Raw genomic sequence first — 12,076 nt, 5'->3', positions numbered from 1 at the left:
TTTTTTTTTAAAGATTTTGCCAAGATCTTTACTTTTACTTGTTACTATATACATATATATATATATATATATATATATATGTAGTTTGAAGAGTAGAAAAGAAAAGAAAAGGTAGAAATTAGTTTTGCTCTACTGTTTATCTTTAAAGCCTTGTTTATTTGGGTGTCTTGTTTTGGTAAGGATACGATTTTGGGAGAGGAGACTATGGATGAGATGAAAGAGAATAGAAAGAAAAAAAAAAGGAAAGTGGGAGAGGCATGAGTGAAAGGGATGAGTAAGATAGGAGACGGAAGAGATTGGAAAAAAAAATACCCAAAAGAAAAAAAGAGGAATTGAGAAGGCTTTGCTTGGGTCGTTGCAAGGCAAAATGAAGAAATTCCTGGATTAATTAAATTAGGTTTGAATTTGTTTATTGACTTCGATAGTTTTCCCTTACAGTGAGTTACTTTTTTATTGATTTGAATTGGTTATTTACTCATTATTTGCTCTTATTATGAAGTGAAAAATGAGGAGTATGATTTTCCTTGATTGATTGTTTGCCTTTGAATTGAGATGCTTACGGAATAATGTGAACTTTTTTTTTCGTTTTGATTTGCAAATAGAGATGTTGTATACTCATATACTCTATTTTGTATAAAAAAAAAGATGGTAATGAGCATAGGACTCTTTCTTGCAGGAACAGGAACAGAGGTTTTTACTGTTGCCATCCGTCATGGTGGTAGGTTCCATAGTAATGGTGGTGTAGATAGGTTCAAGTGTACAACCAACTCCTGCTCCACCGCCTATGGATATGGATGCAATATTTGGCTGTGAATCTGCAATTAGACACTATGTCATGCACTTTTCCAGAGCAGCGGATGCAGAAACCAAATTCTCTGCTGTTACTGGTTCATGCATCTGCAGTCATACAAAAAAAAGATAAGATTTCATGTACATTCATTTACCAATAAAATGATATTACATAAAATTCATCAACACAATCCAATTTTTGGTTTTCTTGTATAACAGATCTCTGGTTCAGATATAGATCAAGATCCAGTCGACCACGTGTCATATACAGTCCAATTCATGGAGTCATGATAATTTACTGATTTTTGGCAAAGCTGGTTCAAATGTTAACAACCCATAAAGCTAGTTCTAATCAATAAAATCCTCTTATGCGTAATAATGTGGAATTGACGCTTGAAAGTTGATACCCGTGAAAAAAACAGGTATACAAGCTAAAAAAAGTATTGGCAGCTAAAAATCGCCCAGTAGTAAGTACATAAAAATGATAGATCAACAATCGTCATACACGACACATGCCATATACATCTGAATGTATGAAAATTTGCTGAACACATACGAAGTTTCCTTTGGTCAAAACATACGAGGTGTTCATACTTACAGTCTTTGAAACAGCAAGCGCAACAAGGCATCATCCTGCGAAGGAAGGCTGCCATGATTCCAATATGTAATGCTTTTGTATTTGGCATTTATCTCCCAACAGTTTGAATTCCCATCAGATCTATGAGAAGCTTTTCTCTTGTCAAGACTCTTCTTCCCAAGAACAAATCCTATAAGGAATAAATAGTAAAGATGAACAATTCAAAATTCAGAAATATCATTTGTTATTATCTCAGCCATGTTTAAATCATTCCTGCTTGATTATGTTCTTGTATGCATAATTGCATATGTATATGTGTTGAATAATAAGAGGATCTTACTGTAATGAAGCACAATGCAAGGGAAAACAAGAAAAACATGCTTCCCCATCATATACAACAAGACAAGGCACCATCTCGAATTACCACGAGTATCACCATTCCATGAAATACAGAGGCTCACATTTAGCTTTTATTCAGAGACACCTTTAATAGCCTCTGCCCAACCCACACATCTCAAATCTATGCTAATATGAAATTTGTCAAAAATTTAAGGTCAGACACGCACAGCGGCACTAGACATTGATGAAGACAAATCCTAAACGTTTTATGTTTCAGATCGCATATGCAAAGGTAACAGTCATATTTGAACCTTTGTTTCCTATAATTACTCCCTCAAATCTCTAGTTTCTTCTATATCTGAAATTGTTGTATTTTGAGCCTTCTGCAACCACTCTATAATTTGGTACTTTCCGCTACATTGCCTCAGTGGCTTTTGTAGAATCCAAAACATTACCACTGCGACAGCAACACTTTTGCAAGCACGGCTTTGCAGTATAGGCCCTAAACTAAGGATCCCAAGATTCTAGAACACCAAAAAGAACTGGCCTTTTTAGCTGCGTAAAGACTTAAACTTTTACCAACCACATTCAAATAACCCACTTAAAGAGCATCAACACAAAAACATACAGATCAAAAACTAATCCAAACATAGATGGACAAAGTAATAAATACACACCAGAATAGCCATCAGGGATAGAAACACAAGCTCCCTGCAGCTTCCTTCCCCGGAAATAAGCCTCCTGCGTCTTCAAACCCTCGGACTCCATCCCTTCATCCAAACCAACAGCAACCCATTACTCCCAACTAGTCAACACAAAGTGAAAGCAAGGATTGATTACAACAAATTGTAAGGGACATATATACCGGTGGGATTGGGTTTGAACTTTGAAGTAGTTTGAGACATCACAAGGGCCATTGAACTTGATGCAGCAAGGAAGCAGGTGCACCTTACTGCTCAAATCCACAGCTTCTTCTTCTTCGCCATTTCTCCTCAGATTTATGGTTTCTTGGATACCCTTCTCCATTTTTCTTTTCTCACAATTCTCCTGAAACCCTAAAACCCTTCGTTTATACATATGGGCCAGCTTTCCCGCGCTTTTTTGCAGGCTTGGACAACAATTCGATTACAATCTGGGCCTCAGTTGTCCAAAATGGGTTTTTTTTTTTTTTGCCTAAGAACACAGAGAGTATCTAATTGGTAACTATTAACCATAATATCACTGCTATGAAACTCCGATTTCGTCTAACAGGTTAGTGCCTATGCTACTACTCATTCAAACAAACCAAACAAAGTCTTTTTGTTTTCTGATCAAGTAGCTGGTTAAAAGGTTGGCGGATATCAATACGCTCTTTAGCTTCTTAATATTTTGGAAGATACAAAGCAAGCATTGAAGTGAAGGATGTGAAGATTTATCACAAACAGATTGTTTAACAATTATAGGCTGTCAGCCAACAACATCAATCCTTGAAAGGCAAGAACATCTCAATTTGCTATTAGGCGCACGCTTGACCACACTAAAATTTTGCTGAATATAGGCTGGAAACTTCATGTATCCAATAATTCCAATTCCAGGAATTGTATAATAGAATAAAAAAGTATGATAGAATAAAAACTAGAACTAATTTGTTACAAGGTGCCAAACTTTTCCCTGTCAATTAAAGGAGTTCAAATAGACTGCATCAAAATTGCACTGTTCCCTCCATAGTGGATCCATGCCGACCATGCGCCTTCTGTTCATTCTTTAAACACGAGATATATAGTGGCTGGTAGAACTCATATTGGGGCTATCATGAGACTTTTCTAGATAGGTTCTTAAGCCCACAGCCAACACACTTGAGCATAACAGTCCCCGTGGTTGGGTCAGCTGTAATCACAAATTGAACTCCGAGAAAATCTTTGATGTGTCGGAGTGTTTCAATACCATAAGGAGAGAGCTTTCCTACCCGGACTTTTGACACATCTTGTGGACATAATGCACAGAGAAGAAACAACAAACCCTACAAACAAAAAATGGCGCAAAGTATTAGGGGATACTCAGACTTCACAAAGGGGGAAAAGAATAACTGGTATACCTATATTCATATTTTTCTTAAATCTTCCTTCAACGTAAATTTTGATCTATGAAATAGAAATGCTTCATCTTGCCAAATAAATATCCAATTTTATTTCCACCACATGAGTTCCCAATTGATCATTTAACTTCTCGTCTTAAGATTCTAAAGATCCATAAAATTGAGAAGAGAACTCAGCTTGCATATAACTAGTACAATGCATCAATGACAAACCTGGTGTGTTGAATCTACCACTCCACCCTGCTCAATCTCCCCAAGCAGAACAGAAGCAATTTGTACACCAACTTCATCTGGAGGCATCAGCTCTTTTTTCTCATCTTCAAGTCCAGCTGTCTCTTCCTCGTGTGTATAAGAAATTGCTGTATCAGCAGAGAGATAGCAACCAGATGTTGTTTCCGCAACCAGTGAAATTCCATAACCAGGTGAACTGCATAAAGTCAATTTCCAAATTCAACATAACCTTAAAAGTGCACTGTCCTAACTTGTATCTTTAATTATATATACTATCTGGTAAAAGTTGGAAACATACTTTCCAGCATGTACACCAGCCCTATGGTCAGTGAATATGTGAACATCTGGAAGGAAGGAATTAAAAATTCCACGAGCTGCAAAAACCATATTGTTTTCAAACTGTGAAGACACTCTTGTTGAGAATGTAACCCCTCTGATCCTCTTAACCATCCCCTCATCAATCCACTTCACTGCCTGCAGAGTAAAACATACAATTTGAATACATAACCCAAATGAAGATCTGAAGTCATTCCAGGGTCAATAAGTCACAAGAACTCACAGTCAGACTTTGCACAACTGGGATTGCCAAAGATACTTCACCACCTCCCAGCGGAGGAGACCCACGATTCTCTATTTTCAGCTCCAACCCTTCTGAAGGAACACCGAAGCGTTTAAGCATGGGAAAGGTAGTGGATCGAAAGGTATCAACAGATGGATCCTTTGAATCATTTGTAATTCCTGGAAAGAAAAAGGTATTCACTTAAGGAGGCACAACCTTAAAGAATAAAACAACCGCCACAAAGTGTTTACTCTTAACCTAGTGCCTGTTCCCTTTTTGCAGGTAATAATTAAAGTCATGTAAAATATTGAGATGAGGAATTTTGATATATTAATGCAGTAATGGTGGACACCAAGGCATATTGGGGACACTAATTTAGATACCACATCTATGCTGAAAGGATGGTTGAAGGCTTGAAAAATCCCATATTTTTTGAGCTTTTTAAATTATTCTAAAGTCTAAACTATTAAGAAACTAGATGAAATTGAAACCTAGGGCCTTTCTAGGGCTTATTCCATTTAAATACACAATAATCATGTAATTCACATAGAGTTAGAAAAAAGGAATTTTCATTTCAAGGGAAAAAGAGAAAAGATGTTACCAGCGAGAGGAAAAAGTTCTGATATTTGAATGAAGAACCAGAGAGGAAATAAGGATTATGGAAATTCCTGTTGTAGTGAGAAACATAGGGTATTGTGGACAAGCTCAGGTGGAGATGAGGACAGGAGTGGTGTAGTTGGTGCAGTCGCACAGAATCAGGAAGCAAGAAGGGTTGTAAATTTTGCTCAATTAAAGAGTCAAAAAGGCTATCCATATTGATGTCTTCCATCACTTAAGTTTTCTAAATCAAAACAAGATTGAAAAAGTTTGAAAATAAAAAGAAAAATCATTCGCTAGGAAAATAATTCAGCTGCAACCACTGGAAAAAGCCACAAGTGCTCTTAACCATTGTTCACAATCCCATATTGACGATTCCCGTAAGATAGCAAGCTTAATAGTACTATAATTTTACCATATTACCAACCAAAATATGTTATGTACTTGCACATGTTATCTTACATGCAAACCGAGAAACAAAACATATAATGCAGTACCTTTAAGTTTAATGGAGATAGGTTTTTTGGCAAAGAGACCAAGCACAATCAAAGGCTCCAAGAAATAGCCAATAGATCGAGTAAGACCACAGTCATGCACCAGATTCCTCCCTCCCATCACTATCCCCGGCTTGAACTTCAATTTCGTGCCTGCCGAGACACAAAACAATACTCAGACCTCCAACACAAAACAACAACATGTCAACACCTACATACATATACTTTTCTCTAGTCTTCCCTCCAACACACAACAGATATATGCACGAAAAATAAAATGTATGGAACAACTGTCTGGCGTTTGCAATAGTTACCAGTCTCATTGATTTCCACGGCACAGTCATCACAAATCTTCTCAAGCAACCGGAGGAAGGATACCTCATGACGACGCAAGCCGGGCCACATATCTTCAGTGCGTATGTTCTCAATTAAAACCGGTGTGGCCGAGAGTGTCGCCAATACAAGCCTTTGCCTTAGGTTCTGGCTTCCAGAGAGCCTCTTGTAGCTCAACTTTCCCATATTCCTCCTTCCACCTCTACGTCTCTACTCAGTAATATTTTCCTTCACACACAGTATAAATAATGATAGCTATTGCAGAATCTCGAGCTGAGAAAAAAAGGGTTAATCCAAACTGTTACAGATACCCCAAATGTGTGCATTGTAAACACATTAAACTATCAACCACATTTCAATCCTCCAATTCATATGCTAGCAATCTCATTCCACACATAAAGACTCAAAAACATAACACAATCCTCTGATTATGACTCAAGTTATAAGCTTTACAGAAGAATAACGCCAGCTTTTCAACAGCAGCAACTAATTCTGAGAAAAGATTAAAACTTTAATGACGCAAGCTAACAGTTATTGCCTAAAGAATCAAGAAAAGTACGAATTAGTAAAAATCAAAGGTCTGTATAATTTAAGAGAGAGAAATAATGGATGGGTTTCGTTTTGGAGATACCAGAACAGAGTAGGCAGAGAGAAAAAGTAAGTACCTTTTGGGGAGTTGAAGCCGTTTAGGGTTGTGGGTCTGTGCGGTGAAGGTTCGGCGCCTGAGCTCGGAGAAGGTTTGGGTTCAAGTGGTCTAGAGCTTCAAGACTTCAGAAACTGTTGTGTTCGTAGGGTTGAACTAAACCCCGAGCAATTGATGTTGGGGTATACATGTCATTCCATGTTCAAATTAAAATATAGAATAATAAATAATATATTATAAATAAATGAAAACTGATTTGGCCAGTTCATTTTCGGGAATTTGGTCTGAAAATGCAAGTATACGTATCACTATAAGTACACTAGTTCAAAGGCAAGAAGACATCTGATTTGAAGTACGCTTTAGAAATCTACTTAAATAAAAAATGACAGAAATTTAAAATGAGTTGCTTGAAGAGATTTTCCTAACTACTTCAATGAGAGATAAGCTAACTTGTGTGACTAGTCTATTTCACTTCTATACTGATTTAGTTTACTTGTGTTTCACTGAGCTTACTAGATGTATCAGTAGCTTCATGTATGAAGAGATTGATGTGCTAGGAAAATTCTCTTGTTCACTAACAAAATTTAGAAGTCTAGCTGTTTGTGGCTTTTTACCAACGGAACATTAGATAGGATAAGACTCCATGTAACTGGAAAAAGAAAAACTCCACATGACCAACTAATAATGGATTAGACTAGGAGATGGGGAGGAATGGTTTTTCAAAACAATAGTACAATTTTCATTCATTAATACACGAACTTTTGAGATTGATTTCAATAGTAGATATATATTCTACAGAATGGAACTCCTTTCTTTTCATTATGGTCTGGATTGCTGACTCAGGAATTTAAGCGCTCTAATCATCAGAATTCCTTGGACTATCAAGTTCACCCATACTTGCAGAAGCAAAAGACTCAGTAGACTCTAGTGATGAGAGGGAAGAGTCAGAATCATCATCCTCATCATCATCTGATTCCATGATATGGCCGTGCAGATTGATGTGATCTTGGTCAGCTTCAGACATATCTGACCCTTCGGTTCCCAGAAGTAGCTTGTTTATTGATGACTTTGCAGTTTCAACAAACCACTCATCCTCCGGAAGTGCACTGATGAAACATAAGAAGTTTACTTGGGGTTGATAATACAGGTTAGAAGGACAAAGAAACAAACTATGAGGATAACAATGCGACTTACATTTGTGGTTCAATCCCTTTAGCAGAAAAGGCTCTAATAGCACGAGCAATGATGGCTGATGCAATTTGGTGGACATGCCGTGATGGGTAACCAGCAAACCGTGCAATTTCCACAGTGAAGTGCATGTCAAGAATAAGCTGTAACAAAGAAGCTGATTATGAGCCAAACTGTGTGTGAGACATAAAACAGCTATTCTACTTGAGCAGTTTAAATCATGAAACTATAATAACAATATGGCTGTGATGGACAGCTTGGAAGGATAGATACCTGCTGCAACCCAAATGGCTGAAGCGGACATGTATCATTCTCAAAGACACTCCAAAACTCTTGTTCATCAGACAACCACATTAGAACAGTTTCTGTGAGCCTAGCAAGTAAAATTTTCTGTATTTTCTCTTTTCCAAGTAATACATCTCCTGCTACAGTTGCTAATTGCTGCAGCTTTGCAAATAGTGCCTGCAATAGTAGGACAACCACATCACTTCAACCAGACATAGGCAACAACATAAATATGACATGCTATGGGAAGTCTTCAACTGTCTAACATCAGCATTATAAGGAAACAACTACATAGATTAATTAACTTTATTAACTGTATGTCACATATCAACCATTTATTTGGACAAGGAAGAAAAAAAGACCTGAAATGGAAGCGAAGGCAAAGGGTCAGAGTCCCAATGCAAATCATCCCCGTTCTCACTTAGATATATCTGTGCATCCAATCGTGTTTTTCCTTCTCTTGAATAAATAAAACTCAAGACATATTGCCGGCAGAAATGGTCTCTTAGCTTGTCAAACGAATGCTGAAGATGGCGTTTCCACTCCTTGAACTCTGTAGAAGTGCTTGGACTAGACAAGACATTCTCAGCAGGTCCACTTTTTGGTTCCACATTTTCACTCTGCAGCTTCCAGAGGATCATTACAGCATTCGGTAGTAATTCATCCACAATGGTAAATGCAACTCCCAAAATAGCAAGCTGTTCTGAATCTGTTTCAGCTCTAAAGGGTACAAACTCCTTGAGTTCTGTAAGAGTGTCATCATCAGATGATTCTGGCAGGGCTTTGATTAGGGCATCCATGTATTTATCAAAAAGAGTTCCAATCCTGCTCAATATGTTTCCCCCGAAATGCAAAATGATCATAGGGGTCAACTGTTCCAATATATCCTGTAAAATGTTTACACCAACACAAGATTTTGAGCTGCTCTTTTGAGGTCGTCAGTTACAAATTAGTAATGCACAAACAAAATTTAAAGCCTGAACAGTTGCGTATAACCAATTGACCTGCACATGTGCAGAGCGAAATAAAGGCATATGAAGAACCCGATTGCAAAATCATTCTAAATCTATTTAGAAACAGATTTAGATGTGCCTACAGACAGGTATACGCTCCTTGTATACTTACTCATGCACATTCAATACAAAGTCACCACAAAATAAGAGGGTATGCATGCAACATTTTATTTACTTCAATAAAACTATCACACCAACATGAAAGTCCATGTTTAAGAATCAAATTACATGTATAATCAGTTTAGAATGTTTCCCTATCATGAGTAGTTGGGATCAGGGCTTGGTTAAATGATCATAAGATAAGTATTTTTACAGCAATTTCCTTTCTCATAATAGCGTTATATATATATATATATATAAACAGTTGTATCATACTATAATATCCAGATATACATCTAAGTCTAGAAGTTTTCCAGATCTAAAATCCACAATCTTCAAAATTAATAGCATAATTTAGCCTATATTATAATTTGTGTGTTGACCCATGATTACAGAAATATTGGTGGATAGATTATTATGAGACAAACTTACTTCAACAATGCACATAAATCTTATCCCGCTATCGACAAGAACGCCCTCTGATGATGTTGTAAATGCAGACAATGGAGGTGCGAAGCGAGGTGAGAATGACATGCACTCATCAGCTACCACCAAGTCAAGAACAAATTTTCTAGCCCGTCTAAAGTTCAATTCTAAAACTTCATCAATGAAAGGCCGCAACAGCACCAAAATTAATTTTGACAATTTCAGACCTTGCTTCTCCAGCACTGAGGAGTAGCTGAGACTAGCCTGAACACAAATGCTAGCTGCGGCTAAAGCAGAAGCTGTTTCAGACGATGGTGCATTATCTTTCACTGACCGTACAAAATATTCAATTTCCCACTCTGCCCACTGAACGACTCGATTTGTATACACAGGATTATCACCAAAAATTAAACCAGATTTCAGGGTTGCTGATGAAATTATAGTAAATACGAGCTTGGATAATGTTGCTGGATACGTCTTCGGGCACACAGAGCAAGACGGAAAGAGAGCCTCAATGCTTTTTTGAAGACGGGACCCATAAAATTTCAGCAGTAATTGATGTGCTAAAGGACCTTTTCCAAGCTTCATTAACCCAGTTAAAGCCTTTTGCAGCTCAACAAAACTTATAAAAGGTTGTTTAGTAATCTCTACTAGCTGATCCTCAAGCACTGCTTTCCTTTTTAAGAAATCCGATCTGTAAATTGATCCTTGAGTTGATGAAGAATCTGCTGAATTCTTCAGATCGGGAGAGTTTCTCTCCTCAGCATCTAAAACCTCTAATGCTTCTTCCACTTTATGTTCAGCTAAGAGAACATCAATTTTGTCCAGAAATATCTTGTGATCATCTTCTTCAATTGGTAAGGGATCCTGAAGTTCATGAAACTCTAAAATCTCATCAGTATTAGATTGATTCCATCCTTCCAATTCACGGAATACACCGGTCATCAAATCCTGAACAAGAAGCCCTTGAGATGAAATGTGCTTTCGGAGCTCAACCAACTCATGCTCCATTTCAACAGCCTCCTCAGATATTCTACAATTAAAAATGACCACCAGGTGAATAATAAACTTTAGAACTGATTTAATTTTAAAGTGACCTATAAGTTATAACTTCTGCTAAAGTAAAACAATTTTGTATATTTGCAACTGTAAATGTCACTTCTAGATTTTCACCATCCTTGGCATTCTCACACATCAAATCCGGCAAAGAGTCCATTGAGCTGAAAATGATATCAGATCTCCACCGACACTTCCTCCATTTCATCACCCTCCTCAGACATAGATATCAGAGCTTGGAGGAACTTTAAAAAATGTATGCTTGAATGAAACTTGAAAGATGAACAATTGTGGAATCATCATGACACCTATGTAATGTTTCCTAATGCAACTTTCCCTATAAAAGGCCCTTGCTGATGTTGAGCTGAGCCATAAGAACCTAAAAATACGCAACCAGGCAGCCAACCCTATAGCCTAAATTCTTATCTTCCCAACAAGCACAGTACAGTACTACTGTATTAGTATGCTTGATAGTAAGCTTTTTCAAAAATGCCAAACTCGTGTACTTCTCAATGAACAACATATCACACCAATGTTTGGTTTATTCTTTGTACTCACAAAATCAGTATCAAAATATTACCTCAGAAAAGCCAGGTATTTGGTCCGCATATTTCCACACAAGTTCTCCACCGCCTCCTTTAAATCCAGCAGCTCGCAACATAGCTTTCTAATTCCCTGCATAAACAACAAGTACACACACATTATAGGAACGTCCTTGTCTTCCCTCAGATTACAAGTACGATAATAACAACACTCTCTTCGGCACAATAACAGCTGAAGCAACACCAACAAAACAATCACAATTAACAACTAACAGTTAGAACTCTAGGTGTTTTACATAAATGCATACAATCCCACAAAAGTCCTAGGCTCACAACGCCCAGATTCTACCCAGAAAGCAAATACAACCGTTCCTTCAATCTAAACTCAGAAGTAACTGAGTACCCATGTAACAAATAACCAAATTCAGTTGATAAAAGTAGCGAATCAGTTAAGTAGACTCAACATCTTTAGGTTAATTTGAAACAGCAAACCCACAAACAGCTCAAAATGCTCGAAAGAGGGTCAAAACAACTTTGATTAGGTGAAGTAAGAAGAAGAAAGCAAACCTTTTCGGTGTGGGATTGGTAAAGAGAGTCGACTTTGGACTGGGGAGTGATGCTCTCTAGTGATGGGAAGTCCTCTTCTTCTTCGCTGCTCTCCATTGCTTCACCTCTGTTCTCTGCACACTTCTGAGAAACATGTCGCGTCTTAACAGGTCCCTTTTATAGTTCATTGACAGGCCCGTTAAGGAAATTACGATTGGGCCACCACCATATTAATATGAACTTCACTTAAAGATTAGACATTTTCACCTGTGTAAAGGGAACATC

The 12,076-nt window shown here is 37.5% G+C and overlaps 2 protein-coding genes and 1 pseudogene across 2 annotated transcripts; all 3 read right to left on the bottom strand.

Annotated features, from left to right (window-relative positions):
• Positions 1–828: 828 nt before the first annotated feature.
• Positions 829–2,731, bottom strand: LOC126786913 (uncharacterized; annotated as a pseudogene).
• Positions 2,732–3,219: 488 nt separating this feature from the next.
• On the bottom strand, positions 3,220–6,782 carry LOC126788101 (probable RNA 3'-terminal phosphate cyclase-like protein). The gene is made up of 7 exons (XM_050514065.1): positions 6,659–6,782; positions 5,975–6,266; positions 5,664–5,813; positions 4,570–4,748; positions 4,309–4,484; positions 3,993–4,206; positions 3,220–3,704 (listed from the first exon to the last, which is right to left on the bottom strand). The coding sequence occupies exons 2-7, from the start codon at positions 6,177–6,179 to the stop codon at positions 3,495–3,497; spliced, it is 1,134 nt and encodes a 377-aa protein (XP_050370022.1). The 5' UTR covers positions 6,180–6,266; positions 6,659–6,782; the 3' UTR covers positions 3,220–3,494.
• A 523-nt stretch (positions 6,783–7,305) lies between these two features.
• LOC126787940 (exocyst complex component EXO84C) lies at positions 7,306–11,926 on the bottom strand. Its single transcript, XM_050513865.1, has 7 exons — positions 11,813–11,926; positions 11,284–11,378; positions 9,654–10,680; positions 8,472–8,996; positions 8,098–8,286; positions 7,831–7,967; positions 7,306–7,742 (listed from the first exon to the last, which is right to left on the bottom strand). Exons 1-7 carry the CDS (start codon positions 11,906–11,908, stop codon positions 7,493–7,495), a joined length of 2,319 nt encoding a protein of 772 aa, XP_050369822.1. The 5' UTR covers positions 11,909–11,926; the 3' UTR covers positions 7,306–7,492.
• Between the last annotated feature and the right edge of the window lie 150 nt (positions 11,927–12,076).

Source organism: Argentina anserina, chromosome 3 (genome assembly GCF_933775445.1).
Source record: "Argentina anserina chromosome 3, drPotAnse1.1, whole genome shotgun sequence".
NCBI classification, from domain to species: domain Eukaryota; kingdom Viridiplantae; phylum Streptophyta; class Magnoliopsida; order Rosales; family Rosaceae; genus Argentina; species Argentina anserina.
This window is presented reverse-complemented; position numbering and strand designations above follow the sequence as displayed.